The sequence below is a fragment of the Vicugna pacos genome, chromosome 7 (assembly GCF_048564905.1).
Source record: "Vicugna pacos chromosome 7, VicPac4, whole genome shotgun sequence".
Lineage (NCBI taxonomy): Eukaryota > Metazoa > Chordata > Mammalia > Artiodactyla > Camelidae > Vicugna > Vicugna pacos.
Window position 1 is genome coordinate 31,464,617 of NC_132993.1, and position 27,349 is coordinate 31,491,965.

Here is a 27,349-nt window from a genome sequence, read left to right on the forward strand (position 1 = left end):
TGAGGATAAAAGCTGTACAAGGGCTGAGTAGGTCTTTTAATGTCATCCTCGAGCAGCTGTACCAGCCAAAGCTGGACTTCCTGGATACGGAGTTCATGTTTCATGAGAAAAATAAATCTATATTCCTAAACAGAGCAGCTGATAAACTCCACAGTGAGCTTACATAGTATTTCAGCGGCAATATCCAAAATCCACATGACTAAAGCAATCGCTATAATTAACTTATAAAGTTATATACCATTAAGTCACATGGAAAGTTTAGTTCCCTGATAATATTTGAGAAATTCTCACATCTCATTTATAATTTCCAATATCATTTTATTAAACAGACTTCTTACTTTTAGCTCCCTAGCAAAAGCATTAGGGATATTTAGTGGGCTTAGAAGCACGACAAGAACACAATAATGAAGCAGTGTATCTTGTTCAAAAAAAAAAAAACCAGACTAAATAAGGGGTAAAGGGCTTATTGTCAGCAAAATATTTATATGTATATGAAATTCATAAACCAGAAGATAGAATCAAGAAAGAAAATCTAGGTAAAGATAAAAGGAGAAAACATTCATTATTACTGTTAATAATAAAGTCATCTACCCAGGAAAAGGAATCAGTTGAAGTGTTATTCATAAACAGACTGCTTCACTAGAACAAAGACAAGGTCGATGTGTTAGCTATGTGAGATCAGGGCGGGTAACACAGCCTGAACCAGGTCTTCTTATGATACTCACGTCTGCTTACAAGTCTCTTTCTACAAAATACAGAGAAGCTGATAAATACCATAGCTTCACACTTGTCTCATCAGGTTCAACAAAAGTGATACCTTGGACTTATTCTGACAAGGAAGGAAAAACTTGCCTACTTCGATTCAATTTGGCAAAGATTTATTTAGGATCTACTATGGGCCAAGCATTCTGTTAGAAATCAAATGTAGTCTCTGACCTCCAAGGGTTTAGGGTCTGAGACTAGCTAGAGAAGTAGTCAAATAACTTTAATAAAATATGGTATAATCTATCTTTGGACTAATACATGTAGAATAATAAAATAAAAGTATGATGCAGGTTCTGGAAGTAAACAGGGGTGGGGGATTATTTCTCTCTGAAGAGTCAGAGAAGGCTCAAGGGAGTAGGGTCTTCAAGTCCAGGTAAAAGTTCGGCAATGAGATAAGAGGGGGTGGGGCTGACCTTCTAAACAGATGGAAAAATAGGAACAAAGGCAAGTAGGTGTCAAAGTTCTTAGAGTTTACGGTGCCCTGCAGAGTGCCTGGTATATGAGAAGCAAGATACAAACATTTGTGAATGATTGAATAAACTAATAAATAGCACTTCAGTAAGGGTTAAGTCACAGTTACAAAGCAACAGGTCTATGATGACATATGTCCTTTTATGCCATGCTGAGAGGTTGAAAAAGCAATTTTCACATTAGGGCAGAGAAATATGGCCCAATCAGTCTAGAAGGTTTATAGCTGGAGACTGTAGAATAGAATTAGGACAAGTTCAGAAGTGTGGGGAGAAATAAATAATTCCACTTTGAGAGAAGTTGATCTGGGTTGAGATGCCCCCAGCAGACAACTGAAAAAAAACCACATCTGGAGCCTAAGAGAAAGGAGGAACTTGACAGGGTTATTGACTAGCACTGATCTAGGGACTCTACACATTTATGCAAAACATACTGTGTAGCAGACGCTGGAAATGTGAAGATAAATAAGACAGTCCCAGCCTTCACTCAACTTACAGTAATTGTGATCCAGTGTAATAACAGGTAAGAACAGAAATGTATATAAGACACAGAAGCAATAGATAGAGGTAATTAATTCTACATTGTGTGTGTGTGGCAGGTGAGGGTTTCAAAGGAGGCTCATAGAGTACCTGACAATTATTTAAAAGCTTCACAGAAGTTTTCTGGATGGAAAGGCAGAGAAGGGCATATTGACAAAAGAGAAAGAAGAAGGTCATCTGCATGGAGACATGAAGCAATTCTGGAGGAACCATAAGTGGTTTGACCACAATATGTAAAAAGTGGCTGGAGGACAATATCAGCGTGCAGGGCCACTGCACCAAACCACTATCTTTGAAGATAAGGAGTTTTCTTTTCTTAGGGTGTCTAATATCTAAAGGAAGGCCAATTGGGCAAAGTGGTTATATACTGAGAACTTTAGAAAACAAATTTATTTTTAAATCAAAGGTAAGATCTAATGACTTTATATGAGGACTAATGACATAAAAATAAAATTCTCACAGTATTGTTGGAAATGCTTCTGGAAAGAATGAACAGAGAGAGAGATCTCAAGAAACTGTCTCAGGGACCTTTGTAATTAGTCCAGATTTAAAGAAATGTGTAACAAACAAACAAACAAAGCAAAACACAGGACTGAAATTAAAAGACTTGAACCTGGAAGGAAACTGAGGTATCACTAGTTTAGCTGTTTCATTGTGTAGGTTGGAAAACTGAGTCCCAGAAAAGAAAAATGACACAATACTAATAAGAATTCAGACTCAACACTTTTTTTTTTTTTTAAAACAGGGAACCACTTTCCCATTGCAGAAGGGTTACAGGGTTCCTATGTACTACTCTGTAAACCAGCTGCATTAGAATGTCCTGAAGAGCTGAAAATATTTCGATTTTGTAAGATCCCATACCCCCAATTTTAACTCAATGTTCTTGGGTGGACCCAAGACTCTCCAGTTTTAAAAGATTTTCAAGTAATTTCCTAGATTTAAAAACTCTTAGCCTAAATGAACTCTAAGACTCTGTAGGAGAGTGGTGATGGTTATTAAGGGAAATAAAGTCTCCCATAATAAAGGAAAAACTTTAAACGATGCCCACATTTTTGAAAAACTAGAACTCTAATCATATTTTAACCACTCATGAATATGCTTTAAATGTCTATTACAAGCTTGGTTCTATGGGAAGAATGTGGAATAGAGAATGATTTTCTCCTTTGTGTTTTTTTGTTTGTTTTTGCAAAGATATTTTCCTGAAGAATGTACTGTAGTCTTTCTGTGAGACAACAGATTTTCCTCCTGTCAGCACATCAAGATATTCAATGTGTTCCTTGGTTTGTCACTTGAGAACGTGCAGTAGCACTAGCAGAAGAAGATATCAAGGTGGCAGCTTTTACAGCAATGCAAGTGTTAGCATTAGAAGTGTAAGAATTTATATATTGTGCAAAGAAATTGTCTATTTTGTGTTATCAAAATGCTCAACAACTAGGTCCTACAGGGTCTATGTCTATAATGATGAAACTATAAAAATCTTCATGATAAAACAAATCCTTTGTTCTTAAATAACCACCAAATAATTTTAGACAGGCAGGATGTGATTCGAGACCTTCAACTGTGAACTGAATCTAAACGGAGGCTTTCTAATTTGAGTGACAAAAATACCAAGCTCAGAACACCTGGACCAAATCAGTCAACAATCAATGGTCATTAAAAAGAAAGCAGCTACTCATTACTGAATTTCTATGACGTCTCTTCATACCCAAGACACTGCCTCCCCCCATGTCTTTCAAAAACATGCCAGGCAACTTTTACTCTGAAAGAGTACTCCAAGTTATGCACTGATGTCACTGAATATTTACAAGTAAGAAGGAGGGAAATATTAACAGTAATACTGAGTGCCCCTCTCAATTCTTCAAATAAAATTTCAGCAAGGAAAGTACGGGGAACTTATTGGTTCACTTTGAATTTTCTCCATTGATGCTGGATTGCAAGATCTATTAGAATGGACCCTTAAAATTCACAGATGTTGAGGATTGGTCTGATTATTTTCAAATTACCCTGAAGTTCCAAGACATTACACTTGTGGAATTTGTCAAGCCATGAAACTAAATCAAGCATGCTGGGGGGCTGATCTAGTCTTTAGATTGCTGACCTCTCACACACATTTACTAACTCCTCCACACCTGTGGATTCGTCTATCACAAATATATAGCTTTGCTGTTCTCTACCTGTTCTCACTGATGTAGAAAAACCTGTGATGTGAAAAAAAAAGTTTTGTTATAAAAAACTGACATTAATCAACAGGTAAATTTATTGAAGTTGGAAAGTTCAGTTGTATTATACTTTGCATTTGACAATGGTAACTTGACTCAGAATAAGAGCAGTCTTTGTAAGAAAGACTGGACAGACTTCTCCGTATTTTTGAACAGGAAATTTCTTGAATTTGAGGGTTTGTGAAGATCTCAGGTTGCAAACTTTGTGAATGTCAAGAGTTTACTATAATTAGTTCTCATGAGTGGTTTCATCCTCATCTAATCAGAGAACATAATTTTCATCTTAAAAAAATCTACCACAATATAGCAATTTATTAACATTTATTAAGTGCCTCTGGGAAAAGTAACTTAGTGCCCAAACATAATTTAACTTAAAAATCATCTTACAATGAGCTAATATGATTTTCATATCAAGGAAGAATGACATAAATATTTTTGAAAGAACAATTCATTACACTTTTGTTTGATCATTTCAAATGCCCTGCTTCCAAATTCCAAATTAAAATAATCATAATCAGCACAACCTAAGATCTGCTTAGAAAAACTGGCCACTTAATACAACCATCCCAAGCAATTCTAGTTTGAATTTCTTAATGAGTTTTCTGGGAAATCTGGCAAAAGGATTTAAGGAAGAGTGAAACCATTCTGATGGTGACTTTGGAAGAGCCACCTATAAAAGTCATCAGTAACAGCAGATTCCTAGCACTAAATGAAATATTTCAGGGGTTCCAGGTTCTCTTAAGTAGCTGAGATATTCAAGAGTAAAGCTGCTTTCATACTAAAATTACAACTTAAAAAAGGCATACAAGAAACTATTCTTGGGGCAAGATAAGAACTAAAACACTGGATACTGGATTTCATGAAGTCACACAGTTTTACTATTTTGTTAGCAAAATGATATTCTGGAATATCTCTTAGGTTCAAGACAGAATTAAATAATTACAGGCATTTAAAGTTACTCTTTTCTCAATATAGGACTGAAGGGATAGAGATTAAGTAAAATGGATAAAGTGACATGATCAGAGAAAAGAATAAATGATAAAGGAACAAAAAATAACTACAGTGGAAAAGGTGAAGTAGCAGAAAACGTTAAAGAAAACCAAGCAGAAACGTAAAATGCAGGATGACATATGAAGAGAATCCACAGAGGAAACACAATGAATCTTAAATGTAAGTGAATTTCAACATAATTTCACTTTTTGTCTTTAATCATGTACTGACACAGTTCTTCACTTTGTCATTCAATTTAGCTTGTACAACACCTCCAAACACCTTAAGGTAAAATTCACAGCCTAAGTCTTAAATCCTAAGGAGAGCTCCCTTAACAATATTAATGTTGTATTTCTTTCTTTCTCTTACTTCAGTTAAGGTAGAGAAGTCAAGGGAAGATATACTTAAAATCCTAATGGATTACAGAAAGAGGCAAGTGCTTGGGTAGCAAAGAAAAGAGAAAATCTGACCTTCTACCAAGCAGTTTTCTCCCAGATTTAATTTATGGGAACTCAGCATTATATATGAAATGTGTATTAACTTACATGATGGGAGACACAGCAATCAGAGAAGCAAAAGTGCATTTGTTAATTCTCTATTTTCTGTTTGTCACCTTAGTACTGCAGATCTTAATTGTTACTGGCAAATGATCAACAAAGAGGGGGATTAGAAATGATCCATGCTGCAGTTCAAGATTGCATGTATGGAAATGCTTATCCTCATGGTCACTATTTGATGTGGCTGTCAAGCTCCACGTTCTGAAAGCTCTCCTTTTCCTTGACCCTTTGCAATACAGCAAATGCTAATTTGATTCTTCCTTTACCCTCTTTACTTTCTTCTGCTTCTTTTTCTTCTTGCTTTAAAACCTGTGGATGTTAGTGAGCTCCTCTTTGTAGATTATCTTTTTCAGAAATCCCTTCCACTTCCATGGATTCATCTATCACTTCTGGATGATTTCACAAATATTTGTCTCTAGCTCTGACCTCTCTATCAAACTCTAATTTTCTAAAAGCTTGTTATTTTCATTTACTTTCTTGCTATCGCCCTAAACTCAACATTTCTAAAGCTCAATTCATGATATGCCAGCCTAAGAAATTTTCTAAAGATTATCTTTTTCCAGATCTCTCATAACTCCCCCTTCCCCAAAGCATCCTCCAGATGTACTACTGTTGACTAGATCATTACAAAACATTGCTTTGATCATATCACTTCCTTATCAAAACCTTTAACAACCTCTGCTACCTAAACCATAAAGTACAGACTTGTTAACTTGACATTTCAGGCTCCATACAATTGGTGATGTATATTTCCAGCTCTCCAATTTATTCATTATTCTTTTAGTGTGACATCTCTATGCTGGTCAAAACAAACTACTTACTCTCTTATCTAACCAGACCTCACAATTTCCTGTCTCTCCGTCTTTTGAAAATTTCTCCATCAAAAATTGTCCTTTACTTTCTCTACCAAATTCCCCTTCTTTACGTCTAACATAGATACTACCTCTCCACAAAGCCTTCCCTGACCACTGGGAATTAATAATTTTCTTTTTAAAATGCTTATAGCTTCAACATCACTAATTATCAGGGAAATGCAAATCAAAACCAAAATGAGATATCTTAACTTGTTACAATGGCTGTCATCAAAATGAGACGAAATAACAAGTGCTGGGAAAGATGTGGAGAAAAGGTAACCCTCACACACTGCCAGTGGGGATGTAAATTGTTGCAGCCACTAGGGAAAACAGTATGGAGTGTTCTCAAAAAAAAATTAAAAATAGAACTACCATATGATCCAGTAATTCCATCACTGGGTATTTATCCAAAAAAAAAGAAAATATGAAATCAAAAGGATATATGCACCCGAATGTTCACAGCTGCATTACTTATAATCACCAAGCTATGGAAACAACCTAAGTGTCCATCACCAGATGCATGCATAAAGAAGATGTAACATATATATATTTGTAGATTATCTTTTTCAGAAATCTCCTCCACTTTCATGGAAGTTCTCATATACACACACCACACACACACACACATATACATACACACACGTATATATCCACACACATATATACACCACTATATATATATATATATATATATATCTCAGCCATAAAAGGAATGAAATCTGCCATCTGTGACAACATGCATGGACTTGGAGGGTATTATGCTTAGTGAAATAAGTCAGAGAAAGACAAGTACTGTATGTTTTCACTTACATGAGGAATCTAAAAAACAAATAAATATAACAAAACAGAAACAGACTGATTTCAAAATTGCAGAATAGATAAACAAGATTACACTGTATAGCACAGAGAAATACACACAAAATATTATGATAACTCACAGAGAAAAAAATGTGACAATGAGTGTGTATATATCCATGAATGACTGAAAAATTGCGCTGAACACTGGAATTTGACACAACATTGTAAAGTGATTATAAATCAATAAAAAATGTTAAAAAAAAAAAAAGGAACAGACTCACAGATACAGAGAACAAACTAGTGGTTACCAGAGTGGGGAGGGGTGGAATGAAGGGCAAAACAGATGAAGGGGAAATAAGATTTACAAACTACCAGTTATAAAATAAGTAAGCCATGAGGATGTAATACACAGCACAGAGCATATAGTCAATATTTTATAATAACTTTGTATGGTGTGTAATCTGTAAAAATACCGAATTACTATGTTGCACACCTGAAACCATTATGATACTGGAAGTCAACTATACTTCAATAAAATAAAAGACTTACAGCATTTCTGCCTTTCTGATTCCTACAGCACATCCACTGTGGCCTGACATTTGTGTGCAGGTCTTACTACCTTCCTCAACCAAATCATTAAGTCCTTGAGGATATTTACACATTGTAGTTCTCAGTTTTCCCTGAATGAACAAAGGTTATTTTTTTCCCCTCCAACCTCCTCCCACTCTCCGCGCAGCACAATCTCCTCCTCATTCGTTGTTTCAGCAGGTATTTATTGAGCTCTGTTATTCAGTAGGCATTGTGTCAGGCCCTGGAGATGAGTAGGACCCTCATGATCCCTGCTGTCACAGAGCTCACAGTCTAGTAGGGAAGACATATCAACATATAAGTTTAGGTGTGGCCTGTGTGACATATACATGAGGCGGGGGGCCGAGCAGGGGGTCAGACAGACTCTAGTATTACCTAGAACAGTCCCTTTGCTCTGTTATAAACTAGGCACACTTCACAGCATAGTGAATAGTGAATCGTGACAACTATTACCAAATAAAAGAAACTTTATTATAGAACATATATCATAAACTTGGTTTAAATACAAATTTCCTGGAGCTGATTGTCATAGAACTTTTTAATTAATTCATTATAAGTGCAAGGATTTACACTAGTTACTTTATACAATATTATTTTTGGTCTTCACAGCAATCTTTCAAGGTGGGTATCCTTATACCCATTTTAGTGATAAGGAACAGGTTTTAAGAGATCAAATTACCCTGCTCAGACTCCTAGCAATGGAGGGCAAAGGTGGCTTCGGATCTTTCCAACATACTTGCACCATGGTTTTCATACATATGTGATCTGATTCCAAAGCATTATTTTTGGCTATGGTATGTTAATAAAGTGCTTTATAACTGAAAATAAATAAATAAATAAACATAATCCTTAACTCATAAGCTAATATCTGACAAGATATTCCTGAAAAATTAAGATGCCTATCACTTAGTTAAAAAAAAGTGGAATAAATTTTTAACCACAGAATATTATATTTTGTTCATCAAGTAGCCTGATGTCTTTATTTTAAAGATGTTGAGTGACTTCCTTAAACTTGTATAACTAGTTTGTGGCAGAGTCAGAATAAGACCCCTAGGTTTAATTCACTTTTGCTTTTTACTATTCCATTCTTGAACTATTTAACACAGAATTATTATTTTTTAAATTAAATTATTTATTGGAAAAGAGAACCTTATATAAGATATTAACCTACAACGAAGGAAGGGATTACAATGCTATATACTAATATTCATCTAAGATAGCAAAGCAATGGCATTTACCTTAAATTTACGTCTCTGCTCTGCACAGCTCTTGAAGAACCACAAGTCTGTCTCATGGCTGTAAATGTAACAAGAACAATAATGCGACCAATTTTCATACCTAAACTAAATTAAGTAGATTTGTCATAGGCTAGAAAATTGATAATGTAGTTCACAATTTTTAAAAAAAATTTTAAGTTACAGATTATGGAAGTGTGCATGTATGTATACGTAAATGTGTGTGTGTGCACAGATGTGTATGAATTTACTCTTTTTAATAATGTGGAAATCAGTTTCATGAAATTGAAAGCATTATATATTCTCTTTGTTTGGCTAACTTTTCTCATTACAGAACACTATGGGTACATCAAGCACAGGAAGTGCTAAAAGTAAATATAGATAAATAAAACAAATTACAATGAGAGGCTGTCCTCAGCTGTTATTAGGTAATGTTTTTCTGGGATACGTAGTAAATATGTAAAGAAGAAACATCTGGTAATGCTTAGATTAACATCAGCCCCCATTTGCATCACAATCTCTATATTATTCATCAATATGTCCTTAATCAATGTACCTACTGATTGGACCTATTCAATTGGTGTTTCATGTAATGAACAGAATATGTAAACATGTTTCAAATACATATATTCAGATATCTATACACGAAAGTGAAATCACTATTACAATCAGTGCTCAAGCTTGTCAGATGTGATTTTTTTTCTTTCCAATTTGCATTAGATATGCTAATATCTATTCTATCTGCAGCACAAAATCCTAATGAAAAAATGTAAATGAAAAACTAATAGTAGATAAATACTAGTCTACTAGAAATAATCTCTCTACCATGTCACACTTCAAATCTGGCCACCACTTTCAAACATTTAAAGGAAATTCAGTTGAATGTAACAAAGCAACCGAGTATTGTTCTTGTGACTTGAGCCATTAAAACAGATTTTTTAAAATCTGCACTTTCTTCCAAATGTTATAAAATAGTTCCCCATCGACACTGTACTTTAAAGTGAAAACCTCATATCTCTTTTCGTCTTCTAAAAATAGTTTATGCCTGATAAAGTACAAGCCACCATGATCTATTATTAACACCAAGTACCTTGCCTTGCAAGTACAGATTCTGAAACATTTTCAATTATCTTTTTTAATTCTAAAAGATAATCTACACCAACTCTATTATGAAAGGTTGGTTAAACTCATAGTAAGTATAAAGAACTAGGCTGTGAGAGAATCATACAAGTTTTAAAGTGTTACTTTCATATCAAATGGTTACAATTTTAAATGAAAATATTCTACCTTTTCTTTAACATAAGTGGCAAATAGCACAACTCATGTTAAACAGTATTTGCAGATGCAAAGATAAGCATTACCCAATATCCCCCTTTGACAACATGTGTAAGCTAGTATAAAATGCTATTAGGTTTTTTATTAGATTTTTAATACAATCCCAGCATGTTTCCTGTTGCTAACCTTATCAAGGACTATGAAACACTAAAACTGTAGACTCACATCATACTCATTTTGGTGTATATTTTGGTGAACAAGTAAGTCTTCATTCATTATTTCTAACTTATTCACAAAAAACAACTTGTCATTCCTAGGACATTTTGGCATGAGCTCCTATTAAAATTACAAAATAATAATAAAATGCTACAGTTTCACAGTCTGTATACTGGATATATATTCATAAGCATATGAATCACAAAACATTAAATATAAGTGACACAATGGTTGTTTGCGGTAATGGTTAGCAACTGAAATTGTTAAAAGGTATTTCTAATGCTTCTACTTATCCTTTGGTGATAAAACAACAAAATTGAGTTCTACTCAAAATTTTATTTATATAGCATTTGGCACAGGAGCCATATTTTCTTATTTTAGAGTCATTAATATGTCCACATTATATGTGTGTGTTTTCCAGGAAAAATTATGTTATATTTTAGTTAATCCAAGTATCACATTTTGCCTTACAAACAACAACAAAAAAAGAAAGCAGAAAAACTAAAGCCCAGCCATTCTTTGCAGAGCCACCCTGGTAACCAGCAATAAAGAAACTTCTACTGAACTTAGCTTTGGAGAGGAAGAAACCATGTCATCTGTTTTATCAAGAGACATGATAAAAACAGAATTAGGACAATGTACAGTGTTTTTTCAGATATTTGAAACAATAAACTCTTTCTTACCTCTGGCTTATGCTGCCAGCATCTAAACCTCCTTTGCCATACCAACAAGAAAGCAAGATTCCCAGTCTGAAGCCATAGTGATAATAAACATTTCATTTGCTATCTTCTGTGACTTCTATGTAAATTTTTCTCTGTCATGTAAATGTGTGGAGAGGCTCTCATGGAATCAGATAACTCAACAGAAATGCTCCAATCACTGTTATTACTCGAGAAGGGATATGACAGTGAGGAAAGTTTGTCACTACAGAATTACTGACTAGTTAAGCAAAAGAACGTGAAATTTATTTTAAGAGGGAAAAAAAATTAAAATGAATCTTAAACTTAGGCTGATTCAATGTAGCTTTCACTTGAAATCATGGTAAACACCTGTACCTCATAACCCCTGTCCCCAAGACTCCCTCCTCCACATCCACCTCTCACAAATGGGTTTGTTCCCCAGAATACATTCTCATCTCAAATTGGCCTAGGGAACATATATTTAATCTGGTTTCTAGGTAATAAGTAGCTTCTGGATTGTGTAGAGCAGTAGCCAATAATTCTCTGTTACACAAACTGTCAGTAGGGCCATCATGTGAGACTTAGTTAATAACATCTGAGAGTACACTTGGAAAGGAAAACAGCTAAGCCATAAAAAATTTTTTTTCAAGATTGTTTTGCTAAAATAAAGCAGTAAGAAAGATGTTTACTTTTTTTAAAATTAAGCTTACTCATTAGACATGTATATAACACATGATTCCAAAAGGACTGCTTATCTTTCAACAGAACTGATAAACATTTTGAATGTTTTATGCAACTCCAGATTCTACCTTTCAAACATGTTAAAAGTACACTCTAAAAATGTTTCTTCCCCTTAATGTCCTATATGTTTTGGTTAAGGCTATATAAAACAACGGCTATATTAACACAAAAAATTACTTTGAAAGACATACATACTATGTTTCACAGGACAAACACAGTGAGTAAGGACAACAAACTCCAGAATGTGTTTTTATAACTGTAGTAACAGCAGTAACTCCTTGGCAAACTCAAACAGTTTTTTTTGCAACCTGGGAGGTTTTCTGCATTTGTCACTTGGATACAACTGCAAAAGAGTTGTCTCAGACTGCTTTGTTTCCTTCTCTACCATTTACTATCGTTTTGTTTCAAAGGAAGAAACTTCACATTTTAACCTGTTTATGAATAAAATTCCACTAAAACCCCACAAGGGAGTTTTACACAAAACTCTTTACGCCTATGTATACCAAATGTTGTTCCTGCATAATTTTTCCAGTAAGTGACCTTGTACACTTTTGCAATCTATGCTTATAGAATATTATTTTTCCCTCTTTCAAGAAGATAAATGAGTTTTCTTTTTGAATTAAAATCACTTACATACGCAAATGTAAAAACTTTCTGTACGAATACAACTGAGTCTGCACATCTGTTACCATTATGAACATTTTTTATACTAAGACCTCTGGATAGGAATGCGTTACTAACCTGCAGTGGCCTCTGTTTATCACTGCTCTTAGGAGATTTCAATCCACTTGTTTGCTGCTGTAAGAGAAGTTGTCTTGCTGCTTGGAGCGCCTGGAAGTGAAAAGGGAACAGTATCTAAATATTTTGTTGGAAGGTAAACTATTTTCAGTTATTCCTTGGTTAACAGTAATAGGCTTCAATGTCTGAGAATCCTCCCCCCGCCTCATTTCTAGAGAGAATCATTAAATATTCTTTTCCTTCTATGTGAAAAAAATTTCACATAACACATACATACAACTTTACTTAAAATAACAGAGATGCATTTAATCCTGCAGAAAATAAAGTTAATTTGTTTAAAGTGCTTAAATAGGCAAAAATCATAAACTGCATCAATAACCTCATTTCCACAAGGAACTTGTCTTTGAGTGTTCAACTAAAATGCCCACTCCCTTTTAAATTATCACTCAATTTGCATTTTCATATTACAATTTTGAAGCAAAAGCAGTAGACTTCAAGTGTTACCGGAAGCTGTAATTAAATTTGACAAATCAACATCAGATTATCTTGAAAGTGAATTAATAAGGATTTTCACTAAAGATTAAAAACACTTTTTTTGTACTTACAATTCAAAGGGAAACCTCTCCTTTGACAAAATAAAGTGCAGTTTTAATGCCAAATAAAATTGAGTGGTTTTCATTTGCATTCTTAGCAAAATCAGAGAACAAAGAAATTACCACTCAACCAATCAGGTTTGTTTCTATGTGTGACAGAATACCAATCAAAATAGAAGATGTTTTCATTTATTTTTATGTTTTCTTTTCCACTCAGGAAAATCAAACTTAACATAAAAAAATCAATGTAAGCATTTCATTTACTGGAGGAGGGACAGTTTGGTAAGTGAACTATATAAACATCATATAAAAACTGTGCCATAAAAATATATATTGAGATCTTTTAAAGGCACCAGTGTAAAGTAATTTAAAAAAACTTTTTAAGAGCCTCTACAAACTCATTGTTTCTCTCAACAACTGAGTTCAATGAACACTAATGATGAAATTTTTTGACCCATAAAACTAAAAGAAATCATTGCCCTACTTTGTTATTCACTGTTTTAGAATACAAGGTAAATTTTTCATGATGGGAAAAATACCTTAGATCAATATTCCTCTATAATAATTAAGATTCTAAGCTGATAAAAAGTACAATTTTGATTGGAATCAATGATCTGGTTTTTAAGACAGTTTCTAGTATCCATGACAACAGTTGCTTTGACAAGATGTGCATATGGCATTACACTGCCAGCTGGTGTGAACAATGTTTGAACTACTGCATTGAGATGCTGAGCAAACAGAAAAAGTTGCCACGTCTTAACCCTCAGGGAAGGCAGTCATCCCCTGATCAATTATGAAAAGACAGAGAGAGGGCTGCTACAGTCTGGCTCCAAGCAAGTTTTCTGAGAAGGCAGGCAGACATAGAAACCAAAGTAAACAAACTGAATGCCCCCGCACATCTCCTAACAACATTGATTCGTCTTCCCATAGCAGGAGCTGGCAGAGTTTGTCAAGCACACTTTTTACATTTGGAGACACACTTATTCACAACAATCTTCCCTTTGTTTTTTGAATGTTTCAAGTAATTGCAAGTCCGCCTAAATGTTTCTGAGGATGGCACATTCCAGTGAACTCCAGAAATTTTATTATAAAGTTCAGTGTGAAAATAAAGACTGGAGAAAAAAACTCCATAGACAGTTTATTATCCCAAAACTCAGTTGAAAAAATTTCACTTGATATCCTAAATAATACAGCTTTCTTTTTTTAAATTGTGACTTACAACGTAACTACATATGATATTTTTAAAATGTAAATTACTATAGTGTGACTTAGGCTGACTTAGGCTGTGTCTATGTGAAAATTTCAAAGTAAAAAAAAATCAACTATTTTTTCCTTTGATGCTAAAATCTACACATGGTTTGCCTAATTTTTTCATATAATTTTTTCCTTTGAATTTATTTGTTTTGTATGTATAAAGCTTTATTCAGTTTACATGCAATTCTGTAGTCATGTATTATTCTTAAAGGCTTCTAATGAACATAGTTCAGAATCCTGGAATTATGAATAATTAGGATTAAAATTGATGTTAGAAACTATCCAACGTGACCCCTTCATTCTCGCAAAAGACAAAAATAGGGCCTAGAGTAATCAAGTGCTGTTGAAGGTCTCCCCCTTCCAGGCCAGAGTGCATTCCAGAGCACCATGCTGTCCCTGGGCTACCAAAGGAGCCATCAGATGACAATGAGTCCAACTCTGGTAAAGGAGAACAACGAGTAAGGTGAGGGAGAACTCTGGCACCACAGTGAATTATGTTTCACCTGTAAAGAGAGCGTATTCTTTTATCAGAACTTGAAAACCACAATATCATCTTTTTATGTTTTGAACTTGTGTTTGAACAGAGCTATCACAGAATATATATTGTTTTTATGGCTGAGTGTTCCCACCATCCTTGACTTAGATTTCATTACATCTTCTATCAGTACCTGAATGGAGGTCTAAACTCTTGTAAAATTCTGATCATTTGACCAGTTATTACTAATAAGCTGAAGAATTCTAGAGCTGGACAAAACCTCAGAAGTTGTTTAGCCTAGCTTTCACGTTTTGTAGACGGGTAACTGAAGAACCAATACTACAATAACTTGATTAAAGTCACAAAGCAGAAGCAGTCTGGTCAAAAGCTAAGACTCTAGTCTCTCACGCCTAGGACCCTATCTACCTCACCCCATTGCACTGTATTCATTCAACTCAACACAAACGAGTAACCCAGAGCAATATTAATACCCAGTGGCTATAGGAAGATATTAGACAATTAGATGTATTAGAACTGTGGCTCATGAAAATATCACTAGAATAAAGGTGCACTGTTTTTAAAAGAGTAATAATAATAATGGAATACCACAAGATAGCTGGCTAAAACACGCTTCTACTTTTAAAGTACCTTAGTTTCCACATTCATTTATAGTTATCTTTGAAATAGTAAGGAATTATCTTTCAATACAAACTCTTACGAAAAAGAACTACTTGCCTATATCTACATTCTTTTAGTAGCAGTAGAGATTGCTATAGTAAACATAAGAGATGGAAGAACAAAAACAATTCCAAGAGATCAGGAATGATTTAAAACTCATAAGCAGAAATCTTTGGCAGTTTGCATTCTAACTGCAGGCATCACATGACATTTTTATTTCCAGTATTCTGGATAACATTTTAGGATTGGATTTCAACAAACAACTGCTCAGAGACATTTAGTTCATCTTTGCAATTTATTATTGTAGCTACTCAAAAGATGAAAGATTATGAGATAAAATATTGCCATCAATATAAGATGTTAGGTGTCAAATACATAAAATATTAACTTAAAAATCACTTGCCCACTTCAATTGGTAAATAGAAAAGATAAATTCCAGGGTTATTCATAAAGTTCTGTGAGTCATTCAGGTTATTTATATAATCCCCCTCTGGCAAAAAAATTAATTTAGAACAAAAGGCAAAAGATGTTTACAAAATTTCCTTTAATAATGACTGAGTCTGATGCAAATGAATAACAAAAAAGAGGTTTCTAAGACTGCCAAATCATATCTAGTTTCCAAAAACACATTTGTTTTGAATTAAGGGTATACTTTGCTTAATGAAGTTATCTAATGTTACTAGAGCTAAAGAAAATTAAGATAGGACACTTTAAAAATTGGAATTAGATTAAACTAAAATATTTTCAAAAGGGATAAAAATCTCTATAATAAAGGTATATTTTTTGTTAGGCTGCAGAGGTGTGGGAATGTTCATGTTTTCCAGAATTCAATGTATTTTGCTATAAATTTTTTTACTGCAAATATCATTCCTAATAGATACTATGTAATTTCAAACAAAAATTTTGTGAAGCAAAGTCCTAGCATATCACCCTTCTTAAGTCAGGAATAACTTTACGTTAGTTATGAACCTCACAAAGAGTCATTCAAGTGAGTAGGTCATTATGAGACTTAAGAGTGAAAAACCTTTGCATCCTGCCAGATCAATACTTTTTTTTTCTTGAAGAACACAGGAAAGTTTCACCAGAAGTGAAGTTGTTCAAGATCAGATTCGAAACACCCAGTGAATCCAAAAATGTTGAGTACTCTAAGGTTTATAAATAACTTTTTTTTCAAAGTAAACATATGTATATTTTGGGGAAAAATAGACATCACTCATATCTCTCCCCATAAAAACAGGAATGCTTAACCTATCAGCCTGTTGCATTTGAGACATTAAAATGAAAAATGACATCTACGCCCATTAATATCTTCAATGTATAAACAGCACAGCGTGACACATTCTTGAGAGCTGAAGGCTACAAAATCTCTCTGAAACATAAATAACAAAGCACTCAGAAGCATATTTGATGTTGATATTCATCTCTGAGAAAAACACTGCTGCCCAGGCTTCTTATGAAAATAGATGCAGCCCAAATGGATCTCCTGTAATTGGTTTCAGATAGCGAGGTCAGAAGAAATACGATACAAGAAACGATTATGTGGAACAGGCGAAACTAGAATGTTTACACAGGCACTCCCTAGTTATACTGACAAGGGGTGTACGCTTTGCAGATAACCAGAACCAAAAAAAAAAAAAAATTGGCCAGCAGGATATCCAGAATTTTGTTCCTCATACTCACATTTTTAACCTTGTACACATGACGTCTTTTAACATGTTACTTTGAGTATCTAGCTTAAGTTTTCAAACAGAATTTCATTTTTAAGTCACTTTCACAAGTATAGTTGATAATAAGTATATTCAGATCCTTCCACAAAGGATATGAATTCCTAGTCTGTTTCCTCGAATTATATTCCCACTAAAGAGAATATACTGATAAATGTAATCTGAAGTCTCATAATGCTATTTAATAGGAGAAAATTAATCATCTAATTGTCATAACCTATTTTCAAACAGCAATCTATCAGAGTGAAATTATGCATCTGTAGCAATTGACCTTTCATTTTATCATGCCTGATACATAATTAGACTGTTTGTTGGGAAAAAAACTAATTACTAGAAAATATTTTTAAAAATATATTTTTTTTGTTTTACAGTATATTTTTACATAAAGCTAAAGAATAAATGTGTGGATACATTATGTTTATATTGTGGACCACTACGGGGGCCAAAGTGAGAAGCCAAGGTCATTTATTTTATGGTATTATAATAAGAGTGAATAATTAATTATAAAGCACCTCATTTACCAATCAAATGTCAGGCTATATTGGCATAGCATTCATGATGTAGATTCAAAGTAGAGAAAATCAAGGTATAGACCATGTTATGGAATGGATCTGCAAGTCTTCCTTAGAAGTTGTAACAACGTCCTAAGGTTCAGTCCAAATCCAATATTCAGTATTTTCCAGTAGGGCTCCAAGGTCCCAGGTGAGCTGAGACATCCTTGCATAAAATAAGCTTGTGAGTTAATGGTAACTCATGGCTAAGACGCACTCAGTTTAATGGAATGAACACATTCCCTTCCTCTAGGCTGGCACTCCACAGGCTGCAGTCAACAATACCAAGTAGTGTGGTATTCACAGCTCTATTTCTTTCAGGATTCTGCTGCTAATAATAATGAACCACTAATGAAGCACATGAAGAACACTAACATAATCTACAGCAATACTAAATATACTTCTTGTTCACATATTGAGGAATTCTGTCTAACTTAAAAATTCCCAAATATGAAAGGTAAAGATGAGTTGCAATTAACTGATTAAAATTAATAGTTTCACAACATCTCTTCTTCATGGTACACGTTCCAGGAACTACAATAGTTTATGTGTATTCTCTTGGTTATTTCTCTTTCTGCTATAAAATATTTTGTTATTTTTCCCAAACATACTTTGGATTTACTTTGTGTCTCTCATATACATTAACAGTTTTGTTTTCTCATTGTGAGACCAATATCATCTGCTTGGATATGAATTAAAGACTCATTACTGCTGTATTTTTATAATTTCAACTGGCATATTAGAGATTAACTGAAGATATATGCTACTAAATTATAGTGTAACATCTGAAAGTAAACTATTATTCAAAACCTGTATTCCAGATTTCCTTTGAAATCTAAAAGTAAGATTGCAAAAGAGGTAACGTTTAGAAAATATTTGTAAGAATAAAATACATTAAAAATTACTCATCATTAAAACATTTTTTTGCAAGTGTGTCTCACGTACCAAGCAAAGGACTAATAATTATTGCTGCCTGAAGAGGTGTGGGGGGGATAATGTGACATTTTGTTTTTTAACCATCAAAGAGCTTACTATCTAATAAGAAACATCTAGTGTAATGTCAAAAGGCCATAAAATGTTCTTTAAAAACATTTCAGGAGTTCATAAGTAGAAGATATTATTTTCAGTTGGGGAGATCAGATAAACTTTAATGGTGATATAATATTTGGGCTGAAATTACATGAGAAATAGTTCATCTTTTGGACATGACAGAAAGTGACTATGTCAAATAGAAGCAAAGAGAATGTGGGTTCAAACACAGTAAACGGAAAATAACTTATCTTGGAATAGAGCATGAGCTTAATTTAGAGATGTTAGCTCCTGGGAAGGTTGGTTGGAGCTAATTAATAAATACAACTAAATAATAAATAGCAAAGAACTTGATAATTATTTAGCAGATAAGAGCAAATGGTGCTGAATCTGAAAGTGATGGGATATGCCTGGCCCAGGACAATTTTCAGGTCATGCTGTGAAGAACAGATGGGAAGTAATGAAGAGAGTGAGGAAAGATACAAGGTAGAATATCCAGTTAAAAGGTATGTGCAACTGTCCAAACAAGAGATAATAAGAATCACTTTAGTTGCAAACAAGGACCGAGAGGAACTGCCAAAGTATAAAGGGCAGGACCTACTAACTGGGTGTAGGGTAAAGGCTAGGAATGGGTAAATGACGACTTCAGAAGTTTAAGTCAAGGGTCATGGGAGAAGAGATATGCCACTACTGGAAAGGGAGAAATGAGAATACGAGACATGGGTTTTGGAAAGAAGATGCCGCTGCTTACCTGCTGGCAGGATAACCAAGAGGAGGTTTCCTTAGTAGTTACTAACAATGCTGAGCTCTAACGTGGGAGTGATCAGGCTGACAACAGACTCCCCAAAGAGGCAGAAGGTCGTTAAGACAAAGGGAGAGAATTAGATTGCTGGTAAAGAGAACGAGGAAAGGAAGAGTCAGGTCCCAAACTTGGGGAACATCTACATTTTGTTTAGAAAAGAAGACGATACAGTGAGAAAGGAAGGCAATGAATGGTAAGGAGATCATAGTAACAGAACTCAAGAAGACTTCTGGAAAATGTTGAATATAGAATTACCATATGATCCAATATTTCCACAACTTGGTCTATACCTGAGAGATGAAAACATATGTCCACACAAACAGTTGTATATAACAGTTTTACTCATAAGAACCAAAAGGTGGAAATAACTCAAATGTCTATCAGTTGATGAATGAATAAACAAAATGTGGTCTATCCATATAATGGAATGGGTTCAACCATAAAAGGTTTCTACAACATGGATAAGCGTTGAAAACATTATGCTAAATGAAGGAAGTCACAAGTTGTAGGATTCGTCTATATTAAATGCCCAAATCGGCAAATTCATAGAGACAAAAAGTAAATTAGTGGTAGCCAGGGGCTGGAAGGAGAGGAGAATGGGGACTGACTGCTAATGATTATGGGGTTCTTTTTAGGACAATGAAAATTTTCTGGAGTTAGATAGTGGAGATGGTTGCATAACTGTAAAAATACTAAAAACCACTGAATTGTACATTTTAAAGGGATAAATTTTATAGTATGTAAATTATATCTCATTAAAGCTGTTAGATATTTAAATTAAAAAATTGTGATACTAACTATATCTCAAGGGAATGGAAAAAAATAAAAGAGGAAGGAATAAAGAAAAAAGAATTGTGAAGGGAGAAGGTGAATGATGTTCTCAAACACCAAAACTTCAAAGAGGCTAAAGATGAATGAAAGTTCTTGTTGATCTGATAGTTTGCATGTGACTTATCATATATCAGTTCCCCAAAAGTATTAAAGCAGAAGTTAGACTGCAGGGAGTTATTGGGGAACAAATAGGGGAAAACCATGGCCATGAGTGCAAACAATTCTTTTGATAAGTTTTGTAAAGACCAAAATGAAAGAGAACTATAGTTTGGGAGGTTTTGTTTGTTTGCTGTTTCTTTTAAATAAAGATAACTTGATAATGAGCTAATGGGGAGAAACATAAGTTGTAATGGAAATAAGAGAACTGAGGAGGTCACTAGAGGAGAAGGACAGAGGCTAAATCAAGGAGCAGGAGCAGGTGACAGTCTCCTGGGGAGAAGAAACACATCATCCTCTGAGACAGGCTGAAGAAAAGGGAGGAGAGCTAATCTCTTTGCAGAGGTACAAAGAGGAATGAGTTCACACTGGATGGTCCCAATCAACTCAGAAAATGAGGAAGTGTTATCTTCTGAGAATGAAAGATTGGAACTGCCGGAGAAACAACAAAGGGAGGAAGCATTCCTATCACTGTTCTGAGAAATCTGGCTGGTGGAGTAAAGCTGGATATTTAAAACACTGTTGGAGTATGTGTTTCCACATACATTGATGACATGTAGATACATGGATGTCTCCTGGCATGTTGCTTCCAGAACTGAAAAAAAGAACAGCCTACTTTTCCACTGCTCTAATTTGGTATCATCACTACACAGAGTCTTTTCAAACTCTGAACCTGGCCAAAGGCCCTTGTGCCTTCTATTAAATTTTAAGTATAAGAGAACGAATAATTTACAATATATGGTTATTACGCATTCCAAGAGTTATCTTTAGTTTTTAAAAGACAGCAAAATTAAAAAAAAATTTGTGATGCTGCTACTATTGGCATAACCGATGATTCAAAAGCTTCCATTTGCAACTAGGAGAGAAAGTATAATGTAATGGCATTGACCAGATTTCAGAAGATATCTTTCTGCCTTTTATTAGTTAATAAATTTGGACTAATTAACTTCACACTGAGCCTTAATTTTCCTGTCTTACTAAATGCAGTTAATATTTACCTCTGCCTACAGGTGATTTCTGAATCGGAGAAGAAAATGTATTCAAAAGTATTTTAAAAGCTAATGTATAAAGCAGCATTATTTCAAGTAAAGATTTTTAAAATTCTATAATTTCTCCAGAGAGTATCAGTTCTCCCATGTGTAAGTCCTGGTCAGTTGGGACTGACTCCTGATTTTTAGCTTTATAGTAACTTTGCTAACTAGATATGTGCATTTTAACTAGTGGACCTGGCATGTGATAATTCCCGAACCTTTATCTCGATATTTATTTAATTCTCTGCAAGCTATTCAAGTAGAAAAATGTCCCACTGGATAGGAAGAATATCTTAACAGCTTCATGTTCTATGACATTTTGCAAAGTCTTCTCCTTTGAGACTGAGTGAAAGGGTTTCTGACTTTATGAATGGACTGGTGAGCTGCACCCCTCTCCTCCTCCAGGTCCACAGAACCATATCTGCATGAAGACACGCATACACAGACACCCTGTGATACGGATCACTTGCCCTCGAGGATCTTTTAATACAGTAGGATGGATAAAACTATATTCAACATAACCACAGTGCAACACAGAAACGTGCGGCATGCCGTTAAAAGGAAATACACAAGGTGGCTATGGGGGCTCAGCAAAAACAAAAAAAGGAAGAAAAGGAGAATAAATGTTAATTAAGGGCTCATATATTCCAGCTACAATTCCAAATCCTAGCACTTGCTACCTCACTTCCTCCTCCAAACACTCTCCTTGACCACAGATGTGTAAACTGAAGCTCACTCCCATTAGCTGGGCTGTATGTCCACGCATCCTCTCTCACGCATCTTGGAAACTGCATAGGAGACGTGAACAACTCTCTGGCCGACTTTGAAGCTCACGCAAGGGGTAGCCAGGGAGAGCATATCATTGAAGGGACTTTAACACGGTAAAAGACGTAAGTAAAAAACTGCTTGGGGCATAAAGAGAACAAAATAAATTCTGAGTCACCAGCAGCATTGCCAGTCATGCCAACTAGAACATAAAGAATTCCAAGCTCCCATTCAAATCCTTTTTCTTTTTCTTTATTTTTCACGAGGAGAATTAGCGATATAAGCTTATATATAAATGAGAATTTACTACCCTGAAAAGACTGTGTCTTTGAAATTATTAAGCACTTGCTTCAAGATGTTGGTTACAGACAAGAAACCAATCTTAGCGCTCAAAACGTTTTAATAATCTCTTCTATCACCTCCAAAGACAAAACAAGCCTGAAACAATACGTACTGTGTTCTCATGGATGTAGAAGTAAGATTGCCAGATAAAATAGAGGATGCCTGGTTACATTTGAATTTATTTGTATTTTTACTTGCTGAATCTGGCAACCCTAGCTAGGAAAGTAAGTATTTCAGAAAATGTTGCCAAGATACGAGGATTTTTTATACCAAGTTTTTCACTGAAAGGTAAATACTATTCATCTCATCGGTGGAAATGTTTTTAAATTCTTGTAAGTAATGAAGTCATCTTAACTATATTTTACAGGTTAGTTAGGGGAGTGAGTGGAGGGCTTGGGCTGCCTTCCTGTGAGAAAGAATGCTCACGTAACCAGGAATGTATTGCAAAAGAATGAGGTGGACCACCCAAAGGACAGGTTACTTGCACACGTTTTCTAAACAGCTGGACCAAGCAAAGCAGAGGAGAGTTTCTTTTAGAGTTCATATTTTAGCTTCCTGCAATAAAGACACGGATGATAAAAATGCAAAACTCTGGTTTGTCTATTTACCCTGCCCTCAGCAAGGATGGGGTTCAGGAGCCAGGAACCCTGAGGCAAAGATTATGACCCTGCTTGGTACCAAGGGGAGGAAATGCTACAGCAGATCTGAAGGAAAGGGCCCAGAGGCAGAGAGCCTGTGTACACTAACCCAGAAGCTGACCAGGCCAGTCCCAGAGGAGGAAAGAGATGGCGAGAGCAAAACCATTTGAGAAGAGAGAGGCCTTGATAGTTCAGGTGCAGACTCAGTGGGTCAGAACCTCTAAAAGAAAGCCCCTACAGCTAAAATTAGAGTGTTCTTACAAACAAAACCACAGGGTTGCCAAAGAGGCCTCAGAAATTCCAAGTTCTAATCCCAACACCATTCCAAGCTTCTTTATGACCTCATCCCTTGTATCAGTGATGAACTCAGCAGATTCCTTCTTCCCAGTTTCCCAGTTACTCGTCTTGGAGGGCAATCTAAAGAGTAAAACACAGATCTCATCAGAAAGAGGAAATGCTTATTACTGATAACCAACTGCTGATGAAGCACTGCGATTACTCAAAAAGTAATGACTGCATGAATGGAAGAAGGAATAGGTTTATATTAAGAAAATAGTTAGAATTGTGTGTGTTTTAGGCTATGTTACTCACAGTGTAAGTTATGAAGCACATATATGCCTGTGTAATACATTATGGAACTACCTCACAAAGATAGATTCCAGAAGTCTTGAGCAAATTTACCTGAGAGAGAAACCCGCTTTGTGAAGGTTCTTCCATTTTTTGTCCCACCGTTACCAAGTCTACGTGAGATTCTCCTCAGCCATAGCACTGGAGTCATTAACACGATAACGTGCACACACGTGCTCTTTAGAATAAAATAAAATGTAAGCTAACGGTGACAACAGTCATCACCTTAATACTTCAATAACTATACATCTGTATAATTTTCATGAGGTTTTCTGGGCTTTTACCCTAAAATTCTTCTCAAGCATCCTGAGTTTGAAACTTTAATTCGAACAAAGAAGTGACAGTATATCTCTGGTTTCAAAATCATTTCTTATGTTTAATTGTCTGTTATAATGACTTTTATAGAAATCATGTGTATAAAGAAAAAGTGTACAAATATGCACTCAGAAAAATATTGCCCCTTGGTAGAAATCAACAGTTCAAGAACCAGGAGACAGAAGGGTCCCTCTTGCTTGTGAAAAATGACTTGACAGGAAATAAAGTTCCTAAAGGTGACTTACCTTCTCCTGCTTTCACTCTCTAACTTAGTTCCACTACCACAGGGAGGCTAAGAGAAAAAAACAGTTTCTTCAACAAACTTAGGTCAGTGGCGCACTTGTTGAAGATCTCCATAAAATCCAGACCTAAGGAGCAAGATGCTGCACCTTGCTTTAGCAAAAGCAGCATTTCTACTGAAAAACCTAACTCACTGGACAATCTTACTTGTGAGGTGATATTCAATTACCGTTAGTATCTAGTGCTGTAAGCTTCTTAAGGATGGAAATGTTTCTAAATAATCTTTATGTTCCCAAGAATGCACAGTACAATAGCTTGCTCCTAATCACTCAAAAGATATTTAATTAAAAAGCATGTTGCTTTAGACATTTCTAACCATGCAAAACACATGAAGAGCTTCGCTGCCTCCAGATATTTGAGATGTAACGTGCACACTAAGGGAGGAAACCTCGCATTCCCTGTAGGAATAGTCACAGTGCCTTGCACATGGTAAGTCCTCTTCCAACCTTCACAGGATGACTCTGGAGGATTGACTTGTGATCTATAACACCGAAATTAGCATAAATAAGACTTCTTTTCCTTTATCAAGTTATATGAAAATTTTTTATCCATGACTTTTCCACATTATCGCTTTCATTTTTTAAAAGTCAAAATTCAAAAAAATTGCTATTGATTGTCATAAAAGCGTTATTTCATTTCCTTCAGTTAGAGTCCTTCAATTATTTTAGGGAGACTTTAGGTAGAAAAGGAAAACACTCTCTAATCTGCCTTTTAATCATAGGTCTAGAAAAAGAGTCTACACATGTGGGTATTTTTGTCATTCAGCTTAAGAATTTGCTAATATAAAAATGCAAGTACTTCTCATGCTCTTCCAGATTCAGTTACTTACAAAATTAGAATTCTACTAAAATCTTTTTAATATTTACTAACATCCACATACACCTAAAGAAGTACTCTATGTGAAAGAATAACTTACTTAGGCAAAGATGATATACTTGTTTGGAATTTACAAAAAAAAAAATCAAATTTGGCAAAGCACACCATTATTTCCAGTTCTTAGAAAGTTCACTTTCATTTAAAATAATTCTCTTGATTGATATTTACATTTTCGAGTTTTTGCAATTTTAAAGAAAAACTGCAATAAACTTCCTCATAACTCGGCTTTGCAACTGTCTCTCAAAAGTTTAATTTTGGGGTCAAATCATACTCAGATACTAACTTCCGACACCCAGAATGGTGGTACCTGTTGGGAATCCCCCCAATGTGCTATGAGATCATCCACCCTATCTCAGCAATACTGTGCACTATCCCCCCTTTTCAGTCTTTTTTAAACTAACAGACAAAAATACTTCATTTTAATTTGCTCTTCTTCCATTATTAGACTGATGTTTTAAAAAAAACATACCCCACATCTAAATAAATGTACATTTTTTGGTAGTCTCACTTAAAATCAGTGAATTGATGGGTCGTTGTATCAGATATTTCACTCATTCAACTAATATTTATTCAGTCCTTATTCTTTGTCAGATACTAGAGATAAAAATATGGACAGACAGGCCTGTCCTCTCAGAGTTTGCAATTTAATCACTGAGAAGTAAACAGTTACCTTAGACTGTTGCTTTTTGTCTTTTTACATTATTTTTATAATAATATATAATATTATAAATATATTTATAATACATTTATAGACATACATATATTACTAAACTTCACTGGTCATGTTCTGCCTTTAAAATGAATTATCCACAATACGGAACATGAAAATAGTGTAAGGTAAAAAAAAAAAAGAAACATATAAATTTCACATGGGGTGAACTCCATGTGGCTGATAATTAAGAAGGGAGATTATATTTTGAAATGTGAAAAAGTAATATTGCATTCTAGAAGCTTTTTTTCTGTAAGGTAAGAGAAAAAGCTTTTAAAAAGCAAAAACCCACAGGATTGATAAGGACCTAGCTACCTTATCCTATAACAGAGCATGTGTGGAAGTTTCTTTCAAAAGTGGCCAACGTTTTTTAATACATAAAGCTTCTGCCCAAAGGAGTAAGCTGTTTAATGATATATTTTTAAGAAAAACGCTTTCCAATATACTGTTTCTCCTCTTTAAATTAATCATTTTGGATTGTTATCAGAGAGGAAGCATATGAAAGAATGCACATAGAAAGATGGAGAGTTCAAACTGGAAATTAAAACTTTACTTCTGAGGGTCACACTGGGAAGATGCTTTGCAATCTTGGAGAAATCCCAACTGGCCTTTGCTCAAAATGGCCCTCGTCTCCCAATGTCTCAAAAGATATTAAACCTTTCACAGAAGGGGGATTTTTGTTGCCCCCCGCAAAGGCTTCTTATGATTGCAGAATGATCTATTTAAGAGCTGCACACTTTCTCACGAAGGACACATTTTGGCACTCTCTTGTAATTATCTTCATTTACATACTGGCCCCTAACAGACCATGCAGCAGACTGGAACAATAAGCTGCTCTTGCTCTGATCATCTTTATGTTGAAGTTAAGCCATGACACTGAATCCTGAGACACGCTATTGTGAAGTCCCCTGGCATTTCTACTGCTATCACTCGCCTGTTGTTATAGGAGAATGTTCACTGCCAGAATCCTCTGGCAGAAACTCAATTTCT

The 27,349-nt window shown here is 34.9% G+C and overlaps 1 protein-coding gene across 10 annotated transcripts in view; it reads right to left on the minus strand.

Moving 5' to 3' along the window:
• Positions 1–27,349, minus strand: part of FOXP2 (forkhead box P2) — a 498,059-nt gene that overhangs the window by 134,786 nt on the left and 335,924 nt on the right. For 7 of the 10 annotated variants that reach the window (XM_072964634.1, XM_072964637.1, XM_072964632.1 and 4 more), the window contains one exon: positions 12,667–12,756. In XM_072964634.1, coding sequence (XP_072820735.1) covers positions 12,667–12,756 — 90 coding nt within the window. Of the gene's footprint in view, positions 1–9,016; positions 9,075–12,666; positions 12,757–13,268; positions 13,333–23,641; positions 23,722–27,349 lie in introns of those variants that run through there. The other 3 variants (XM_072964639.1, XM_072964640.1, XM_072964638.1) reach the window with 2 other exon arrangements.